Genomic DNA, 23,625 nt, shown 5'->3' with positions numbered 1-23,625 from the left:
GTTTATCATGAATTATACTTCCGGTTTATTTTGTAACCGATGAAGAATATATATAGCTCAACTTATACTTAGATACAATATTTGCTTAAGAAGTTTCATTTTTTTTATTACTGAAAAAGACCTTTATTGAAACAAAAACATGGGATAAATAATAAATTAGACGGTTTGTGTATCCCTAGCTGATTATTTTGACAAATATTGATGTGCGGAAGCCAGAATTTCGATTGTTCAAAATTCCATTAAGGTATTTTGTAATTAATAAATATCAAACAGTCTGGGTAAAAGGCACTCCACAAATACGTTTTTTGTTCTACTGAACAATAGAATTAAACATTCTATTATTTTTGAATGGGCTTTCAAAAGTTCAAAGTGCCTGACATATTTTGCGATAGGTAAATTACCATTAATATTTCCAGATTCCCAGTTGAATAATGCAATTTTAATGTTATCATTGACTTTAAATTCAACATTTAGTTGCGATATTACTGGTATGCATGGGAAGATAGAAGGAGCAGTAGAAATACGTATATACCAGAGAATAAGCGCAGGGTAGATGAGTCACGTTTAACAAAAAGGAGACACTTCTATATGTTCGCAAATACTTAATTTAGAAATTCGAAAAAGATTGTTAAAGGAATATGTCTGCAGTACGGCTCTGTACGAGTGAAAATCGTGGACGATCGGCGCAGCAGAAAAGGTTAGAAATATTCAAATATGATGCTACAGGGTGACGATACTGTGGGTAGAAAGGTTAGAAATGGGGACCGGCGGACCGTGATCCAAGTCCGGGCAGCGGAACGTCAAAAACTGAACCGCCAAAAACTTTTGAAAGTATAAACTATAGACAGCAAAGTTTGAGCTTTGAGCCACTCCTATTATTGACGCATGCCGGCACAGTATATTATGTCAATCCACTTAAAAGTAACATACATCGGAATTTTTATTTAAATAAAAAATTTTTCAAATCGAACCTCACTCTGAAGTCTCCTTTAATCGTAGCAACAGTATTCAGCTATTTTGTGGGTGAAAATTAAAATAAAAAATTAGGAATATGTTTTTTTTTTGGATCTCTAAAAAGATTTACAGTTATCTGGACCTCACCTAAAGTTACTTGCCGACCCCTGCTACAGAGATTATAGGAAATGATACCACATCGTCGCCATGTTTTTTAAGCTCCGTCCATTTAACGGATACGTTCAAAATGGAACTTGAAACTATTGCGAACACAATACGTTTTCGTCTGTCTTTCTAATCATAAGATGAGGAGGCTAGAGCAACGCTAGGATTTGCCATAAGTTGTTCATCTAGCTGGATATTCAGTTTAATACTAATTCATTAAAATTCTCTATTGCAGTCGACACTTCTGCCCCTTGGTCTCATAAGTGAGGAATGTATAATAAATGAACACCACATATCCAACATGTTAAGCAAAATTATTACATTAATAAACACAATTTGTGGATGTACTTGACTATTAATTAAAGTCCTTCATTGTTAATTTGGGAATTACCTAAACTCCTTTACAAGGATCTAAGGGCCTCCAGGAATATGTACTCAGACACGTCTGTAAAGCAAGCATTTCGTACACATATACATATACAACATAATACAAATAAGGCAAACAGATTTATCGTTAGTAATAGAAGCATTTGAGTTGAAGAGGTTTAATAACCCTACTTTTTAAAAACCAAAAGCTGAATTATACAGTGACTTCCTGAAATAACTATTAAAGTTGCAGTAGTAGATAGGGCACAATAGAACAAAACAATTATGTAAATGTTTAGTGGTCCGAAAGTCCATCGTTTTCGATAAAAATGTATTTAAAAGTACAGTCAAGTGTCAGTCCGGTTCTGGTAGGATCACGCAGATAAATACGACATTGCAACGTCGCATTCAATCAGTTGCAACATTCATGCTGCATGAGTATTTTTTTTTTTGTGTTTTATATTCTTAATTCCATTTCGAGCTGTATTTGAAACAGTACTCCATATTAGTAGTAGTTACTTAATTATTTGCTATCGCAATGGGTATCTAAAGTAGTAAGTTGTGGATATTTATTTTATTAGCCGTTCCACAACCGTCACTGTTTAAATTTTTCATCGATGTAGTTGCTTACTTGTAATCGCAATTTCTCTACACGTTGCAACTTCGTCTGGCTTCCTCACAAATTTTTTGTCCCTTAACCTTTGTTTTGCTCACCATACGATCCTTTGTTGCATCTAGTTAACACCCTCTAAAGCTTTCAAAACACCCTGTACAATACTGGGCATTTATAATTAATTATAGCATACGTCTATATATATTACTATCAGAAAGCTTTAACTCCTTACAACAAATGCATTAAATGAAGAATGTGGGAAAAAAAAGGAAAACAAAACTTAATTAAAAGTAATAAGTAGGTATTTGTCGAAAGTGGGGAAGGGAAATTGATTATTAATTTCAATATAATCTACCTTCTTCCGACGTTCTTTAATAAATATCAATGTCTTTGAATTCAAGGGATCATTTTCGTATTAAAATAAACTTTTCCAATTAAAACGGTTTCAGAAGGTGCATTTAATCAATGTCTAAATTTAGAAAATAAAGGTGGTTATTGAATTCTACTTCGCAACTCTACCCTCGATTAAAACGGAGCGGGTAGGTACATGTAGTGGAAAAGGGTACATGTCAGTGAAAGGATAATAATTGAAACTTCTGAAAGAAATTCTCATAATGAAGAATCAATTCAACAGAAAATACCACAAATGGCGCGGTAAACGCCATCTGTAGTACGATGCTACATTTNGTAGCAATGGTGAGTAAAATTTTATTAAAATTAATTTTAGGTTATCTGTAGCATTAAAAATTATTTAATTTAATGTATTGAAAACCCTACAAAAATTCTTCTAAAATTCTCAATTTTTGCATTCCTGTGAGTGTTAATGAAGTTAGCAATGCTTAAGTAAATATATGACTAATTTTTATAATACAGCCCTGAACTATTATCAAGCCAAAACTAATCACAACTGTAGCAGCTATTCGTCCGGTAAATCTCTATATCTGTTTTGATTGACGTTTTTACTTGGCTGCTAAGGGATTTTGCGGTGCCCAAGCTCCCATACAGTAAATAATTAGACCATGACCCTTTCTGTCTAGCCAAACGAAACCACCGATAGTTTGAACTTTAACTAATTACATATTGTGTCAATAAATATCACATCATCAGCTCTGTTGATAAAAACTAATTGTTGTTCCTTACGATAGCTATACGTATTTATTAGACGCATAAGATAGATGTTAGTGTATATCTTACATTGATCAAAAATAACAAGCTTTCCAACAAATTTATACTCTTGAACACCATGACTATGATAAATTTAAACAGAATTCTAAAACAATTTTTTCTTTAAAGACGCCGGTAGCATTTATTAAATGAATCGACAAACATACATTTACTAAAAAGTGTAGAGTTAGTGTTCTTTCTTGTAGGAAAACTCCCAATGTTTGTATTATCGGGGAAAGAATTATAAAATGTCATAGAATTCCACGGGTGATTCTAATGCACCACGCTGAATTGTCAGTTACCGACGTTTGTTTGAGACAAACTTCATATAGCCCTGAATTTTTTCTTTAATTAATCTACGACGAAATGTTGGTAATAAACCCAGAATCCTAAATTTCAATGCTATGGATAGTGTCGCGGCAGATCTCTGCTTCCGCTTCCGTAATTGCGGAAGTTCCGCACATTTATTCACATCCGTTTTTGCATCTAATTCCGAATTTATATCACGAATGCTGATCGAAATTTATAACGTTATATATTCATCTTTCTGAAAAATAATATATCGGAACAATAAAACAAGTCGTAAAAATTTATTACATTTTAGACTTCTATCTGTCGGCTGAACCTACCCGCTTTGTAAACACAATTTAAACGGCATTGCTTTCAATATTTGGAATTGTTTGGATATCGCAAATTGGGAATGAACCTCCACCAGATTTCAGTGACCACTGTTAGGTTGTAAATGTATTATCAACCATTTATGTTTATGAAGCGATAATGTGCAGCGTTAAATTACAATCGCCAAAATATTAAGTTTAAAGAAAAATGAGCGCTTTTGAACACAATCTAACATTGTAATTTACTGCCCGTGTGTTGTGAACGCCTGACTACGGGTGGCTCATTGTATATCGGCTAGTTTACATATTCCTAACGTTCTGTATTGTTATTTTTATTATTAATATATAAACCTTTCTTTTCAAAATCCTTTACTGATGTATTGACAATGCAGGTGGCAAAAGCATCATCTGTAGCAAAGTATTTTTGGTAAAGGATGTACACCTATTGTATTAGAGAATTACTGAAAATCTGTATCACACTTCCGCATTCCCTTTCGTTTATGCTTCGGTAAAAATTGGACACTTCCGTGGCATCATTAGCTATAGATATCAATCTAATTTTGATTATTCCTGTTAGTTTTGTTTTTTTATGTACCCGAGATAAAAATGTTCAGTCTCTCAGAGTCTCTGAAAGCGAGACTCGAGTCTCCGTCTCTCATTGAGTCTCTGTGGTGTCTCTGATAAAGATTGTCGAGAGACTGTCAAAAAAACTGTTTAATGTCTCTGAACGAGAGACTCGAGTCGCTCATAGAGAGATCCTCATTTCGTATCCAGTATCTGAACGAGAGACTCGAATCTCTCAGTAAGTGGTGTCTCGATAGATGTGGTTAAAATTAAAGTTCAACATATTTCAGAGATTCCAGTCTTTCTACGAGAGACTCGAGTCTCTCAATTTTTCAGTTTTATTCATTCAGTCCCTCTGTCAAAGACTCGAATCTTTGAATTAACAATTTTATCGTTCGAGTGTCTCATACAGAAACTGTGAGAGATCCATAAAAACACCTAGGCAATAACACAGAGACTGTAAAAGACTGTGAGAAACGCTCTCAGAAACGCTGAAAGACTCTGAGAGACTGAAAATTTTTGTCTAGGGTAGTAAATAAATACATATCTATATGTTAACGTTAATTCACAAATTGACATTGAAATATGACTCTTATGGTCACAAGCTGCCGGTACTGAATAAAACGAATAAGAGTTTACAACATTTAGCAAGATCGATTGCTACAATCTTATGCCATTATTCATAAAAATCTGTATTCGGCGTGTGTCTTCCGATACACATACCCCTTTTTTCTCCTGTCCTTAAGGATTTTTTTTCAGATAATTAACGACTAAATATTAACTATTTAGAGCACGATTCCGTTGACGCATGAATCCTGTTCTTCTCGAAAGGGATTATTGGGCGAAGGAGCTGACACAAAACAAGTCAAGGAGACAGAAATGGAGAACAAAATTCTTCTCGTCTTTTGTGAGTCGTATCAAACGGAAGTAATATTAGATGGTACAAGCTTAAGAATGGAGAAAAGTCATAACAACCTTTGTATTGATTTAGGTCCTGCAACGGTAAAACATCGTTGTGTACTGTATGTACTTATTTGTAATGTTTAACTGAAATTTTCATCCCAAGTTGAAATAAGGAATTTCATTTGATTATAACGATTCGTTTCATTCTTCTGCAAACACAAAAAGGAATTTCAATGTGAAATAAACATTCTTTCATGCAGATTTCTTCGAAACCTTTTACCTGAACCACACCACCACTATTACTTTTCTATTGTGAGTTTGAATCAAAAAAGTAATGTTTATTAAGTAATAAAATCTTTAATTGTAAAAATATAACATCGCATTACTTAAACATTGCACATAGAAATGGACCACAAACTGAATTTTTACCAAATTAAGGTTCTTCGTACTGAAGAAAATTATTTTGAAATATTAAATATAGAAACGTCTTAGATACGTGTACTAATTCATGGAATTCTAACATAAGCCAAATTCGTTTTTCTTTTTTTATGGTTATAACTTTCATTTGTTGGTTTTTTAGGGTAATTGTTCGATGTAACCATCTGGTTTTAGTGTATTATTTACTCTTATGTACCTACTAGCCCAGTCAAGGAGGCTTTTTTTTCATTGAAAATGAACATTTTCGTTACGGGGCAGTTTTATTTTTGGTAAAATAATAAAAAAAAATACGCGAAACCTGAATTTCTATGTATATACGGTTCTGTACGTCAGGTAAACAAAGGTATTGTCAAAATAATCGTTATAAAAACAGTTCAAATCGATATTCTTCAAAAATTCTAAGCTTCTACGTGTTTTTGTTCTCGAGATATTTAATGCAAAGAAATTAACTTTTATTGATTTTGAACACGATTTGTTAATAAACAAAAGCACTTAGTGACTTCCAACCAGCAGTATTTTTTAGACAATTATATGGGGAATAAAAAAACATGTAAGGAACATATGGCGAGAAATACCCTGAAGAGGAGATATTTCCCGAAAAGTAATTTTATCTTCATTAATTGTTAAATTAGTAAATGCTGCCCCAAAATCTCAGACTGTGGATAACGAAATTCAGAATCAGCGTATTTTTTTTTATTATTTTACCAAAAATAAAATTGCGTTGTAACGGAAAAATGAGGTCCTCGAACTTCCATGACTGAGTTATATATTTTTTATTATTTATATTCAAATTGTGTTGCTTTTAAATTGTTCGAATTATTGATGAAGTTTAATGTGTGACAAAGCATTAATTTTAACAATCCCTCAACTGAACATTATTAAAATTTGAGTAGCTGAGGATTCAGATTCACTATTGGTTATTAAAATGGGTCAAAGGTCGACTTCTTCTCCGCGTTAGGACTGGTGTTATTCCAAAAATCTTGACTTGAGCTTTCAAAAAAAGGAGTCACTCATTGAATCCCATTTTGTAGATAAGTCAGATAAATATAATTTATACCCAGAAATAGTCCTTAGACCTAAATAAATGAAGAAGATGAAACATTTAAATACCTGGTTTAAATCTAAACCCGCATTAGTCATGAAAAGAAGTCTTCGAAAGGTGATAAGCACATTAAGTTCCATTTTTCACTACCCAAAATTTCCAAACGTCAGTAAACNAATTATGTAAATGTTTAGTGGTCCGAAAGTCCATCGTTTTCGATAAAAATGTATTTAAAAGTACAGTCAAGTGTCAGTCCGGTTCTGGTAGGATCACGCAGATAAATACGACATTGCAACGTCGCATTCAATCAGTTGCAACATTCATGCTGCATGAGTATTTTTTTTTTTGTGTTTTATATTCTTAATTCCATTTCGAGCTGTATTTGAAACAGTACTCCATATTAGTAGTAGTTACTTAATTATTTGCTATCGCAATGGGTATCTAAAGTAGTAAGTTGTGGATATTTATTTTATTAGCCGTTCCACAACCGTCACTGTTTAAATTTTTCATCGATGTAGTTGCTTACTTGTAATCGCAATTTCTCTACACGTTGCAACTTCGTCTGGCTTCCTCACAAATTTTTTGTCCCTTAACCTTTGTTTTGCTCACCATACGATCCTTTGTTGCATCTAGTTAACACCCTCTAAAGCTTTCAAAACACCCTGTACAATACTGGGCATTTATAATTAATTATAGCATACGTCTATATATATTACTATCAGAAAGCTTTAACTCCTTACAACAAATGCATTAAATGAAGAATGTGGGAAAAAAAAGGAAAACAAAACTTAATTAAAAGTAATAAGTAGGTATTTGTCGAAAGTGGGGAAGGGAAATTGATTATTAATTTCAATATAATCTACCTTCTTCCGACGTTCTTTAATAAATATCAATGTCTTTGAATTCAAGGGATCATTTTCGTATTAAAATAAACTTTTCCAATTAAAACGGTTTCAGAAGGTGCATTTAATCAATGTCTAAATTTAGAAAATAAAGGTGGTTATTGAGTTCTACTTCGCAACTCTACCCTCGATTAAAACGGAGCGGGTAGGTACATGTAGTGGAAAAGGGTACATGTCAGTGAAAGGATAATAATTGAAACTTCTGAAAGAAATTCTCATAATGAAGAATCAATTCAACAACAACAAGGTCCACTTGTGTGGATATCTACTTGCTGAAAACGAATCCCGGCGTAGCCAACCTCAACGTTGAGTGAGATCCAAAAAGATCGAAATCGCGATCCGCGTCTGGCAGTTTCGACAGAATACAGACCACTTCAAATTATTTTAATCAATTCAACATTTGATGTTATAAAATAAGTAATGCTGATGTCCTTTCCCCGCCACGGGATAATGCATTTCTAAGCTTGGTAGGTAACAACACAATTTGAATTTAAAGTATGGCTCGGTCCTGTACCAAAACTGACTTTCGTATATGAACAAACATAAATTAAAGAGTTGACAAATTCAAATGGGACCCCACTTGAGAGACAGAGATTCAGCCTATAGGGTGGTAAAGATCAGACGGAAATGACGAGATTGCGTAATCTCTTGAAATAGTCTTTTTATCATCTACGAATTTTCCACCCTTAAAATTGGAATATTATATTCAAATTTAATTTAGTAACGCCCATGCGCCTCGTTGGGATCAAAAGTTTTTGAGCCAGTTAATAACTGATTGAGTTGACAAATTATAAAAAGATTGAAACGGGCATGAGGGATCTGCAATGAAACGGGCACTAATAATTTCAACATCAAAAAGATACGATCAGAAATTGAAATGCTTTGAAATAGAAACACTCTGTAAGGAAAAGTAGCTCATTTTGCACCGGCTCCTAATTAGTACTCTTCAAAAATTTCCTATTTTAGAATATCTGCCCCCATCTATCAATTAGAAGCAAAAGTATTATTCGTTCAGAAGCTGGCATCACAAAGTTGGATTCGTTTGAATTTAATATTTTGGCGCATGCTGATCTAATATACATATGCATGCATGATAAGGATTAATATTTTTAAAACTTTAAAGCAACCTATTGGTAAAAGGCATCGATCGTAGCGACACGCCGTGACAATAATTCGAATGAATCCACTTCTATGTTCGCAAATACTTAATTTAGAAATTCGAAAAAGATTGTTAAAGGAATATGTCTGCAGTACGGCTCTGTACGAGTGAAAATCGTGGACGATCGGCGCAGCAGAAAAGGTTAGAAATATTCAAATATGATGCTACAGGGTGACGATACTGTGGGTAGAAAGGTTAGAAATGGGGAGGTATTAGAAGGAATAAGACGAAAGATGGCGCTATGGAGGTCAATAAGAAATACAACTCGTTCTCAGTGTGAAAGGCTAGTTAAATACATCACATTGGAATCAGAATCAGGAGTTAGGAGGGATGGAGGTAGACCTACATTAGATTACTAATCTGGTTCTACTTTAGATGGATTTTTTCGTAATTTTATGTTATGATCGGCATTTAATACACCTCAAGAATATTCCTTTTTCGATTATTTACGTATATCAGCCCAATCACATACTGTACTGATACCTATCATTTTATTGCATTTTAAAAAATTCACAATTGCACCGTACACTATAGAGTAACGGTCAGCCACCGGCGGACCGTGATCCAAGTCCGGGCAGCGGAACGTCAAAAACTGAACCGCCAAAAACTTTTGAAAGTATAAACTATAGACAGCAAAGTTTGAGCTTTGAGCCACTCCTATTATTGACGCATGCCGGCACAGTATATTATGTCAATCCACTTAAAAGTAACATACATCGGAATTTTTATTTAAATAAAAAATTTTTCAAATCGAACCTCACTCTGAAGTCTCCTTTAATCGTAGCAACAGTATTCAGCTATTTTGTGGGTGAAAATTAAAATAAAAAATTAGGAATATGTTTTTTTTTTGGATCTCTAAAAAGATTTACAGTTATCTGGACCTCACCTAAAGTTACTTGCCGACCCCTGCTACAGAGATTATAGGAAATGATACCACATCGTCGCCATGTTTTTTAAGCTCCGTCCATTTAACGGATACGTTCAAAATGGAACTTGAAACTATTGCGAACACAATACGTTTTCGTCTGTCTTTCTAATCATAAGATGAGGAGGCTAGAGCAACGCTAGGATTTGCCATAAGTTGTTCATCTAGCTGGATATTCAGTTTAATACTAATTCATTAAAATTCTCTATTGCAGTCGACACTTCTGCCCCTTGGTCTCATAAGTGAGGANTTTTTTATTATATCTATAATTTAAACTGAAAATAGACAACGCAATGGCGCAAGAAGTAACATGTATACCTGTAAGGCATTGCTAGATAATTTGGAGATGAAGTATGAATAGTAAAGAAAAATTCGTTTTTTTTTAACGTTCTGAAGGCCGTCGTCGGTTGGAGTTGCTTGCTAACGTTTCGCTAGCATGAGTAACGACTTCTTCAGAGGTCCTTCCATCTCCAATGCTGATTGTGAGCTTTAGCACGAATCAGTTCACCTACTGGACGCGAAAACTTTTACCAATTCGTTTCTCCGTTTAAACAAAAACTCTGGAAAAAGAAAACTATGGGGACTTTTTGAAAAATATTTATTTATTATTATGAACGCTACTTATCTCCTCAAAAGCTAAATTGGAAGAGGTAGCAAATTTAAGCTTCGCGTCAGTTGGCAGAAATTCGCATTAGGCTAATAGGTCTCGGTAAAATAAATATCCGGCTTTCATGAGATAAATAGGCTAACACTGAGAATAAGTAGTGTGTTGGTTTAATTATATGACCCGTTTTAACCTCTAAGGTTTTAACATAGCGAAACTTTATGGCGCCAGAGACCGTTGAGGATTAGGAATTGTTACAATTCCTTTTCATCCCAGTTGAAGTCCTCCGAGTGGAATTACCCTTTCCGTGACAAATCTCTACTGCTTTGTCGGGGACAAATTGCACATTCCTGATACATCATTTCACGAATGTTCGCTCTATTTTCAGTTCGATCGATTTGCTACAGAGATTTGAATGTGTTAGTGTTCTTTTTAAGTATTTTCGGAAACGAGTTGACAATTCGCAAACAGCAAATACCAATATTCCGACACATGTACTGGCACATTTCAGTTCGCAAAAACGCAATATTTTCCCAAATGTAAAACGGTTCTGTTTTGTTTAGGCGTCCAGAGAAAATCAAGTTTCAATACAAATTCTCATTCAATAGTCAATCAATTCACTGATTTGATTAGTGCCAATAACCGTTTGCGAGTTACCGTTTGGCATGCAATGAGAATTCCTGCCACATAGGAATACATTGTTAGCACCCTTAATATGCACCACAGTGAAGTTTTCAGTTTTTGAATATCATCAGATTTATAAGGTCGTCAGTCCTAACACTGATTGTACACGCACTACTCTTTTCTATCCTGAGATATTTCTTATTGACTTCCATAGAGTCCTCTGTTCTCCTATTCTTTCTAATACCTTTTCATTTCTAACCTTCTCTATTCACGGTATCCTCATCATTCGTCTATAACTCCACATTTCGAACGCTTCTAACCTTTTCTTTTCAGCCGCGCCCACCGTCCATGTTTCGCATCCGTACAGCGCCACGCTCCAAACGTACACCTCTAACAATCTTGTTCGAATTTCTAAATTAACCGTTCGCGATCATAGAAGTGGCTTCTTTTTATTGAAGGCGACTCGACCCTGCACTATCCTTTGCTTCATATCAATACTATTCCTTCCGTCCTGACTTATCTAACTTCCCAGATGCCTAAAATCATCCAGATTTTCAAAATTTTCCTCTTCTATCTTTATATTGGCTCTTTCCCTACTTTTTTCCTTTGCATTCCCCTTATTCAGTTTTTTAATAACGTATGATCAATTACATACCGCAAATTAGGGGAAGACAGATCCAGCCTGGTCTCATGGTCCTGTTACGTAAGGGGAAGGAGGGCAAAGTTTGATTTCCTTAACGATTTTAGAACTGGGAAGGTAGTAGCTCTGAATCCGTAAAGAAATGAAACTGGAATTGGGGATACAATATATAGCGTCCTTAAAATGAATTTCCATTTTTTATCAATGTGGTATCCCCAGTTTAATGTTAATAAGAAACTGTAAGTAACTGTTTTTAAAGTATTGCTTTTGATTACATTAACTATACGACAGGATTAATTTTAATTTGTCGCAACGTTCAATAATATTACAAAACGCACTCTCGACTTCAAAATAAGCAAAAAATAAACCTATTTTAACTCACCTATTGCCACCTGGCGGCAAATACCATTACCCGATTTGAAAGTAAAAGTAATGTTAAAATAGAGATTATAACTTATCTAATCATCAACATGTTAAACCCCTCTTAACTCCTATTCCTGCTCCTAAAATGTATATGAGTTGCTCTTGATGTATGAGAAGGTGTCTGACCTATTGCGTATTGACATCCATAGCACCCTTTGTTCTCCTACCCCTTCTAATACTACCACCTTATTAGTACCTAACCTCTTCCACCATCGGTATTTTGACATCATCCTATAACACTACTATTAAGAGTTTAGAAGGAGTCAAATAAGTTACATATGAGGCGCGTTGGTGAAGAATGGTTATCTATGGGTCAGACGCCCTGTATATCTACGCAGTTGTTATTATCAATAATAGTAAAAGAAAAGAAACGTAAAAAATGAACGATCGGTTTGGTGTTAACGTCAAGCATTATTGACATACAAAAATATCATAAAGAAATATTTCTCTGATAAATAATCAATCAATCAAAAATTTATCGTCGATGTGGGACGTAGTACCAAAAAAATAAAAGAAACTAAGAAAAATTTGATTTCAGTATTACAACTCTCCGTCTTTGTCATAAATTATGAGAGTTATTACCTAAAGCTTCTTGATTTATTTTTTACGAACAATTCCATTATTAATTCACCCTTGGATTTCCTACTCAATCAACGTAAAAAGAATTTTCGGAACCGTTCTTTTTTAGCTATCCTTGATGTCGTAGTGAGAGTAGATTGTTTCACTTTAGTCTATTCATGCTAGAACTTTTTATAATTCAACTGGCTCTCAATTTTAATAAAACGAGACAATATTAAGGAGCAAGAGATCGTAAAAATTATTCTAGGAAGGAAGGAACTTCACTGATTAAATTTTTCTACTTCAAGCAATGAAATGCAATTATGTATTTAGATAGGAATTAAGTCTATAAATTAATTCCAAAGGAGGAGTGGCGGATAATTCATCACATCGCTAGAGAAACTGAACGAAGTATAGCTACAGATAAAGACAGATTTAGAATTTACTTTGTTGCCTTAACAATAATGGGAAGATTGAGTTTACATGTCTCTAAGGTATCATAATTTAGTGTATATCCTGGCGAAGATAATAACAATAACAGAACGTTGTTTAGCCATCGTTAGCTTCAAGTATGAAAATGCCGATCCGCATAGGTATCGACAATAAACCAGAATTGGCCTCGCGATCGACCGGTCTATCGACTTGTTGACCACCCTTGTTCTACGCTTATGACAAAACCGAAGGATCAATGATATCGATCAAAGTAAGGTCAAATGGAACACCACAGCAATAAATAATAGTTGCAGTGTAATATTGTAATATTTAATAAGAATTTCTTTGCTTGATAATGCGTTTGAAAATATCCTTATGCATCACTAGTGCTTATGAAAACGTGATTTCTTTATAAAAATTGTTTTCTTTTTCTTTGTTGGAATTTATTACTCCAAAGAAGTCGTTTGTGTTGTCTAATATCACAGAAAAATAGAACACCTTCATTTATTTTAATTCCCTTGGTTTATAAATTATGTAAATATAAATACTTAAAAAAGAAGTATATACCCAATGGTGGTACCCACAGTAATGGATTTATTTCACTCTTATACTACCGAAATGAGTTTAACAAATTTGAAAAGTGTTATCTAATATTTACAGCAGTTATTCTCCAGGGTCGTGAAATAACTGCAGGAAACTTTTTTGAAGCCTCGTGAAAGTAGACATGGTCATATTTTATCAAGTAAGAAAAAAAATACATACTTTTAATAATTTTTTTTTTCTATTTCTTCTTGTAGCTTATCCAACTAATCAATAATGGACAGAACGTCATCAAGTTTTTATTTCATACAATTTATTAGATTAATAAGAAGTTCTTATTTACAGAAGAATTTAATTATATCAACGCCCTAATAATAACAACAGCTCGAACGAAACGTTGAATAAATAAATAATTTTTAACCCCCCGTTTTCGCTTTCATTGTACACAAAACTGAACAATTTTGGAAACACATTATGCAGTGACTATGAGGCCCATGTGGAAATTGCGATTAAGAGAGGCTGCCGGCAATATTACAACCGTTTTAGGGATTTTTAACAATGAAAATATGACGCTGTATCTCTATCAGTGCCGGATTAGCCACGAAGTAAAAGTAGCAAATGCTGCTGATTTGGGGGCCCCGCGCACCAATGTTTTCTGACCATAAAAAAGTATTATTTATATATTAGATTTAGTCACAACTCACAATTACTAAGAAGAAAATATTTGCCTCAAAATGATCAACTATAATTTTATTTTTCTATCCACTGGTCATACCAAAAATCATGTTTCGCACCGCACTACACGCAAGTTGGCATTACTGCTAAACAAAACGGGGAATTTCCTAATATTTTCTCCGTGCTAGTCGTAATAACCCAACCGATTTGAAAAGGGTTATATTGACTGCCAAACTATAAGGAATGATCGATATTTACGTTTGGATGATAATAATAGTACTTTCGATATGAACCATTCTTGAGAAAAGTGGTTTTGTAGTTATTGAGTATTGTTTTCTTACATAATATAGCGGTGCAATCGATTTTTTTAAGTATTCAATTATCTCTTAAAATATACCATAAACTCGATAAGTACCTAACCTAAAACAGTCTAAGGGCCCCTTGATAGAATTTGCTATAGGCCCCGCGCTGGCTTAATCCGGCACTGATCTCTATATGTGGTTGTCATAACCGAAAGTTTTAGCGAGTCTTAAGTTGTAGTTATAATCTATATTTTTATAACCTAATTTTACAGTATTTATAAATTTATATTATAAAATACTTATAGGTAGTGGCGTAGCCAGAAAATAATGGGCCCCAGAGCGAACTCTTCAATAAACGCCCACTCTTCATTTAAATATGTATCTTGCGCGGTCGGGACTGACCCTTTTGGTTCTTACGCGCTGCGTGGTGGGAACATTTTTTTCACATTTCAATGCGGTTATAAGACCCTAAGGTACTCAGCAAATCTTGGGCCTCACCCCTTTAATCAATTATTACGTCACTGCTCCAAGGCTACCTTATCTTAATCCTTACATGAACACCTACCTACTAAATCTTGATTTCGTCAAACCTGTACGTAAAAATTTTTTAGGTACTTACCTATATCAATTGAATTGCGATATTATTAGCAGTGCGTCTTGTAGATAAGGAAATAGATTTGCATAACGTTACAGGTATCTGACATTCGATTTCAAAAATCTTTTATTCAACAATTACTTTCTTTCGCTTTATCGTCACCAAGAAAATCCGCGTGGGGATTTGGAACCTACTAACAAAATCTTAGAAAAAAAAAAGGAGGGCTTACTTGGTCGTCGATAAAGTGAAAAGGGATTTAAGTCCCTTCTGATGGAAATATCAAATCTTTAAAATGTATAGGGTATTTCGTTAGTCGCCTTAGAAAATTGAATTGATAATCGGGAGTGTATTATTTAGATAGAAGCAATAATTTGGAGGTCATTTATTAGGTCCCAATTATTAGGTCTAAATTAGCCATCGACAACTGATTGAAAGCGATTTATTAATTATATTATCGGACGTAGCGGTAGAAAATGATTCATGTTACAAAATCAAACTTCCCACATAACTTTTCAATAATTCTAAAATTATATTTCCATTTCTTCTTCCATTTTTAAGGTATTATTAGGTGTAGTAATTAAAGTCGAATATTCCACGTTCCGATTCACAGCAAATAAAACCTACGTTTGGTACAAGGTTTATAATCTACCATGAAAAGGGCTTACAACAAACTACGAAACGTGGGTGTTCGTTTTGCTACAAGCTAAGTGCTTTTCCCTAAAAAAGCCCACATTTCGGCATTCAGACATAATATACAATGGACGCTTTTCTTATATTTTAATGAAAACATTTCCTTTATTTTTCCTTATTCGTTTCTGCGAATAACAAATCAGTTTGTTATTCGTTAGAATAGTCGTTTCCGCGAGTTCACGCACTCTGCAAGAAATTGATGCCATTTTTCTTTAAATAGCAATTTGGAGTCAAACAAACGTTTGTCCCTTTACGAACAACAAATGTATTTTAATTCCAACCTCCTTGATACAAATGCAGTACATTTTCTGGAAGATTTATTGCTAATGAAAGACGTTGCGTTTAAAATAAGCCTCGTAAAAGAGGGACCTTTTTCTTTTCAAAAAGGGTAGAATAACACATTTGCATTTATCCTTTTAAATGAAATGTGAAATTTCTCCATCGATCCAACATGCGTTAAATCCCTTAATTAAGGTCAAAAGTTACAAAAATCACTCATTGGGGACTCTATTCTTAACGGTTTCTACATCACCATCAAAAGGTCTGCTAGTTGGACATGCACATTCATTTCCCCCCGACCTTGAGCCAATCTTCATTTCTCGAAAACTCCACTACGTCTCTAACTATTTGCGAACAGTAATCTAATAGTCTAGGTCTGCCCTACCCCTCTTAACTCCTGTTGTTGCTTCTAATATGACTCTGAATAGTGACATCTGTTCTCCTACTCCTTCTAATATCTCTTCACTTCTGACCTCCATCCGCGGTATCTTCATCATTTACTTAATTACTGCTTCTTTACACTTCTTTCAGTACTTCCTGTTGCTATTGAAATCTTTGGCAGCAGGAAATTCCGGATCTTCTTCCGATCACTAACTTGGTTAAAATGGAATTCAGTGCAAAAACCTCCACAAAAAATTATCATCCAATAAGATTCAAGAACTGCAGATACAACACTTGCGTAATGATATTTTTCAATAAGTTGCCACTTTTATTTCATACATTTCAAACGAACACTGAAGATTACTCTGCAAAACATTGGTTTAATTCTCGATAATTCGACTTCTTTATCCTGACTGGGAGCACCCAAAAATGTACTTTATGTTGGTCTAGGGATAGGGATTCAAAGAATGACAATTGTACATAGTGGGTTAAAACCAAAACTTTAATGAAACATTAAACTGTATGTACACAGGTTTATTAGTTTTGGAACATTTACTTGATTCAACTACTTGCTACAAGTACCTAAAAACCTTTGGAAGCTCTTGCAAAAATGTTTATTTTACTGTTAAGACAATCATTACATAAACAATACCTCCATTGCTAAGAAATAATATTTAAACTAATTTTAAAAAATGAGAGATGAAGTTATTTTTAAATATGAAATATGCATGAGTTATTGGATTCGTTAAAAATATGTTAAAATATACAATTATATGCATTATAATAACTCATTACAATTTGTAGTGGATATATGTATATTTATATATATTAATTAAAAACCATTAACACAATCACATGTATTAATTATATTAAAAACGCAATTGTGTGTTGTTCCAACACACTTTAGTGTAGCGAAAATCATGTGTAAATGAATTAACACACCTAAGATGTGCATGATCTTTTTGATTCGTTTAAAACATGTTAAAGTACAAGTTTTTGTGTATTAAAGCAAAAAACACTTAAATTTGTACTATATTGTTTTAATTAATCTTATTTTAATAACACGTTTCAACGAATTGAAATACTTAGATTTGCAATATAGCAATAGTTTTTTAAAAAAAAAAAAAAAATGCAAAGAGCAGGCAAATTCGACAACAAAAGCCCCGTACACTTCTTCCCCTATGAATAGGTATAATCGTTCCCATGTTATTATGAGTTGAAAAATTTAAATCTTTATGTGAATATAAGGTATCGGAGAAATATTAAAGAAATAATAATAGGTAATATAATATAATTCTTCTTGGAATTTTAAGAAATTTCATGCAGGTACAACAGCTCTTATTACCGGACTCTGATAATGAATAAAAACAAGTAACTACCATTCAAAGTTCATGCAAGTAAATAGTTATTTATATATTACGATAAGCAGAAGGTAGGTAGATTTCTGCATGTATATTGCATATTCAGCAGATCGTCTATCTACGAGGTAATACGGTTTCAGAAACGCTCAAGAACAGTTGAAGTTCCCTTCGTGAAGCTACTGTTGTAATTTATTATACACCGGAAGAAAAATTGATAAAATGGGGTAAGTTATCTGTTTATTTTATACTGGGAGTCCGACGGATTCTGTGCTAGTATGTGAAAGAATATCATGCAGCCAGTGGCGTAACAATAGGGTAGCAGAATGAGCAAAATGTCACGGGCCCCCGTTCTGAAGTCATGAGAACAGTAGTAGCCTAATATTTATTACAAAATTTGATAAAAAATTTTAATTTTGTATTTAATCAGTTTAAGTTAGGTATTAACTCAAGAATATACACGAATTAATAAATTAATAAATTACCAAGATTTGAACAGATCCATAAGAAAAAAATATCACATCTATAGGGAGACCCTAAACCGATGAATTTACCAGAGGCCTCAGGTGGTATAGTTACACGGTTACGCCACTGTTTGCAGTGTTGAAGCTTTTACTCAGCTGGGTATTTGGTAGCTTCATAGGACTAAAGTATCGATACCTACTTGTATATCGATATTTTTTGTCATGTATGCATGTACGACGGTGATGCCGAATTCCCTCCCGCAGGTAGTTTTGGTTAAAACGTAGATGTCGAATTCCCTCCCGGGTACTAGCCGAGTTCCCTCCCGTTCATATCAACTCCGATAATTAAGTTAACAACTACTTACCGATTTTATTTATCGAAAATAAATATATATTTATAGTGCACTTCAGTACTTCAGTAAATTAAAGATAAAATAATTTCAGAAAGAAAACACATATCAGTTATGAATATAATTTTAAAATGGTTTCCCACTACCTTAACAAATTCAATGTTTGAAAATTCGTGTGCGTCTAGCTTTTTGATGCAATCATCTAGAAAAACTTTATTAGTTTTAGTTTGTCTTGTATTTGACCAATAGAAGGGTAGTCCGATAAAATTATTATTGTTATTGTGGTGTCTATAATATATGAATAATATTAAGATTAATATGTGATGTGAGGCTGTATTATTTAAACATCTCTTTATGACTTTATAGTGGTAATTAGCACTCAAGGTCCGCCGCCGTTGGGAGGCAATTGATGTATAATTGGGAGGGAATTCGACATACCGAAAATTTTAACCCTAATAAAAAACAGGTGTATGGGAGAGAACTAGGCATTATCCATGTACGAATAGGTAGGCTAAATTATCAAAAAGTGTTCGCTTTTCTTATCACAACCAAAACATCATAATTTCTCACGATAAGCTGTTCTGTAAGACGATTGCTATATGTGGTGATGCTAATTCCACTTTTTGAAGACAGTGACTACTAATTAGATGTGTTTCAAACTAATATGTAGATTACTTTTTAATTTTTGCCGGCGGTATTTAATTGAAAGTAGTTCAGGTCAAATCAATTTCCCAACGTTTCGCTCTCAGATGGGGGTGGAATTCATCAAGGGTTATTGTTTGATTAGTTAAAACAGATGTAGTACACATTGTAATCTCCATTTTAAATGCAGGTGTAATTGTCTTTTGTTTTACGTAATTTTATAGACTATTGAAGTATTTATTCATTTATTTATAAAAAATAATCATATTACAAAAATTACTCCAGTCCCTATTACTAAAGCTACTTCACAAAAAGATTAAGGTTGTTTATAATGCATCTGTCTTATCCAACTATAATGTAATTGCCCTTGAGAAAGCCTCTAATAATAGGAGGGCAAAACGCTGACAGGATATATATATAAAAATAACTTTTGACTTGAACTAGTTCGTGCGTAAACAATTTATAACTTATGTAAACTATTTTTATATTTGAGAAAGGCATTTAAAGGATAATTTTTTAACCTATCACACTTTAATTGAAAGGCAGATATAAAGAAAACAAAAATCTCGCGGCACGACATTCACTTTAGTGTATCATTAGAGTTTATAATTCTATTTTAGCCATAGTTGTATGATCTTATCTTAGGAGAGTACTTTTGGCAACAAAGAAAGAATGAGAATGATATTAATCAGTGTAGTTAGGAGAATCTGCTCTTTCTTTTTGCAATTAAAAATATCTTCTTCATCATCATTACCATAGGGTCATCAATCCTAAGACTGATTAGACACGCATCTCCAATCTTTCCCTTCCTGAGCTCCTCTTCGCATTTCCCTAAAACTATGACATCAGACATCCTTAACTATTTGTGAGCAGTAATCTAATCCAGGTCTACCCCCGTTCCTTTTAACTCATGTTTCTGCCACTGTCTCCAACTATCCCTTCATGAAAATACTACAAACGGCACAGTGAACGCCATCTGTAGCACGATGCTACATTTTAGGATTACGTATTTTTCAACAAGGTCCACTTGTGTGGATATCTACTAGCTGAAAACGAATCCCGGCGTAGCCAACCTCAACGTGATAGGCACGTTAGCTTAATCGAATAAAATAATTCGAAGTGGTCTGTATTCTGTCGAAACTGCCAGACGCGGATCGCGATTTCGATCTTTTTGGATCTCATCAGCGCGTCGCAGGCAGCTCCAACAGAACACAGACGAACTTTTACCTGCTGTTTTAACAGTGCGTTTCAGAAAATACTACAAACGGCACAGTGAACGCCATCTGTAGCACGATGCTACATTTTAGGATTACGTATTTTTCAACAAGGTCCAATACAGACCACTTCGAATTATTTTATTCGATTAAGCTAACGTGCCTATCACGTTGAGGTTGGCTACGCCGGGATTCGTTTTCAGCAAGTAGATATCCACACAAGTGGACCTTGTTGGAGCATACGTAATACTAAAATGTAGCATCGTGCTATAGATGGCGTTCACTGTGCCGTTTGTAGTATTTTCTGAAACGCACTGTTAAGACAACAGGTAAAAGTTGGTCTGTGTTCTGACGGAGCTGCCTGCGACGCGCTGATGAGATCCAAAAAGATCGAAATCGCGATCCGCGTCTGGCACTTTCGACAGAATACAGACCACTTCGAATTATTTTATCCCTTCATGCTTAAGAAAGTCTCCTACTAACCAATTAAGTTGCATACAAATTTAATGTAGGGAAATTATTTTATTTATGGTGTATAGGTACATTTACTAACGAATGTTTCTTTGCTTTTATAGGTGGATTAGAGTTTTTTGGTTCGTATTAGTGACCGTAAAATTGGTATCGTACACATTTTCACAAGAATGTAGTAGACTTATTGAAGCAGAAGGATATGGGTTTTACCGACTTACTTGTTCATCAGTTCAAAGCCTCCCTCTACGACTAAACTACAATAACAAAGGAGCTAAAGCTCTGTTTATAACTTCTGGCACTATCCAATCGCTTCCAAGTTTTAGTTTTTTCAATTTTCCACATGTCGAATCAATCCATATTTCGCGCTGCAATGTTCAAGATATTGTTCGAGGGGCATTTCTCGAATTAGGAAGTATTCGTGAAGTTCAAATAAATCATAACAACATCCGTAACATACGAAAAGGGGTGTTTACCTCCCTCACAAATTTAAAAACGCTAGATCTTTCCTATAACTCCATAGACATGATAGAAAAGGATGCCATGTACGGGCTAATCAATCTAAAATATGTTTCAACTCGTAGAAACAATTTGAAGGAGGTTAACTTTTTGTTTGGTTTATCTACTCTCAATGTTATAGACATTTCGATCAACAAAATTACGTTTTTACATCCAAGTACTTTCAATGGTTTACATCAACTGTCTGATTTAAATATAAGCTTTAATGAAATTAATTTCATTGGTTTGGGAACATTCAAAGACTTGAGAAATCTAAGGATATTAGATATTTCCCACAACAAATTAACCTCGATCGGTTTGGGATCGTTATCAGGATTAACTGTGGTAACAAATTTAGATTTGTCTCACAATAAGTTGCAGACTATTACCGCTGAGGCTTTTCACATGTTAGAACATCTTCAATACTGGAAGATTGACAACAACGAGATCACTGAGTTTGAAACGGTACCGCTCCTTTCTTTTTTGGTAAATTTGAAAATAGTTCAACTCAACGGAAACAATTTGGCATGTTCAATTCTTCTTGGAATTTTAAAGGAATTTCGTAAAGTTAACATCAACTTGAAGTCCGGTTCGGAGTATGAAAAGTATAATATAAAAGGCATCGCTTGTCAACCAACGATCGTGCCGATAAAAATGGATTTACAAAACGAACAATTAATGAAAATTGTTAATACAGTCGATGGTATTAATAGAAAATTTGAAAATGTTCTGCATCAACATGAACTTGAAATGAAAACAATTTTTAATTATACCACAAGGATCTAGTAAACACAATAATAATGGTAGCAATAATGAATTTGTTAACTTTAAATATTTTCTAAAATTTACATATTTTTTGTTGTTTCATGTGAAACAGAGTCGCTCATCAGTTCTTTCTGTACACTTAAAATACGTTTGTTATTAGTTAGTTTATTTTCATACGTAGATTAGTTCGAAGCATTTATTTTATATCACGTAAGGCTTATTTTAATTACAAATAAATGATTTTACACATTTTTTCATTTCTTCTCTTCAATTTTGAAATAATATTGATTTCAGAACCAATATGTTAAGGGAAATATAAAATTAACGAATTATACATATGAATGTTCACAATTGTTAGTTTAATCTGGTTTTTCTGGTTAAATAAAGTATTTATCCCTTAAGTTTTCTCTTTGATTTCAACATTATTTAATTGGAAATAATTTTCACACATCTCATTCTGTAGCTTAAATAGAAATTTGACAATATTATGATAGGCATGAGTATATACAAACATAAATGTCCTTAAAGCAATGACCTACCTAGAAACACAAAAACAGCACGACAAATAAATCATAACTTTTGGAACTACTGAAGATAAAATGCACGAAACGTCGAATAATAACAAATAATACACGTTTGTTTAAAGGAAAATCCTTTTTTCAAATGCTTCGATTAGGTTCCTAAATAGGACTGACAGTATAAAAAATTGCTCTAAATATTATCATATAAAATACTGTATTATACCAAAATTATTATTATATCTCTCTTTTCAATACCATAACAGTACTTACAATTTATTAGTTTATCGCGTCGTAATAAGCGCAATTGTATTAATTTCCTTCTAATTTATCTAATTCGTCATTATGGAATATATTATTAAAAACAAACAATTGAAACAAAAGAAACAATTACAATGCAGTATTATTTTAGTTCGATGGTTAGTACAATTGATTGGTCTGTGTGCATGTTTGTAAAATTTAGAATGGCTAGGTAAGTGCAGATTTTTTTTATTAATTTTAGCACCAATCAATCGGTGCACCAATTAAGTTTCTAAATGACAAATGTAGAAAATAAAAATATACTAGTCAACGACATACACGAGCGCATTCATATTATTTTACAAAGTGATTACATATGAAAACGAAAATAAAGATTCAAAACTACATATTAATTATTCACTACAATTGTTTCACCATAAATTAAAATTGTTACAAAATTAGCATAAATACCAAAAGTTTAAAAAATGTAAGGGATGGGAACAACGAAAGGGAGAGATAAAGTAGGACATTAAGTTTTTGAAGACAAATTTAA

At 33.5% G+C, this 23,625-nt stretch overlaps 1 protein-coding gene across 1 annotated transcript in view; it reads left to right on the top strand.

Annotated features, from left to right (window-relative positions):
* The window catches only part of LOC108742599 (leucine-rich repeat transmembrane neuronal protein 1-like), a 60,317-nt gene extending 37,794 nt beyond the window's left edge, over window positions 1–22,523 (top strand). The window contains exons 2-3 of the mRNA XM_018477870.1: window positions 18,057–18,140; window positions 21,159–22,523. Coding sequence (XP_018333372.1) covers window positions 18,136–18,140; window positions 21,159–22,335 — 1,182 coding nt within the window. The 5' untranslated portion in view covers window positions 18,057–18,135 and the 3' untranslated portion in view covers window positions 22,336–22,523. The remainder of the gene's footprint in view (window positions 1–18,056; window positions 18,141–21,158) is intronic.
* The last annotated feature ends 1,102 nt before the right edge of the window (window positions 22,524–23,625 follow it).

Source organism: Agrilus planipennis, unplaced genomic scaffold (assembly GCF_000699045.2).
Source record: "Agrilus planipennis isolate EAB-ADULT unplaced genomic scaffold, Apla_2.0 scaffold3, whole genome shotgun sequence".
In the NCBI taxonomy this organism is placed as follows: domain Eukaryota; kingdom Metazoa; phylum Arthropoda; class Insecta; order Coleoptera; family Buprestidae; genus Agrilus; species Agrilus planipennis.
This window is presented reverse-complemented; position numbering and strand designations above follow the sequence as displayed.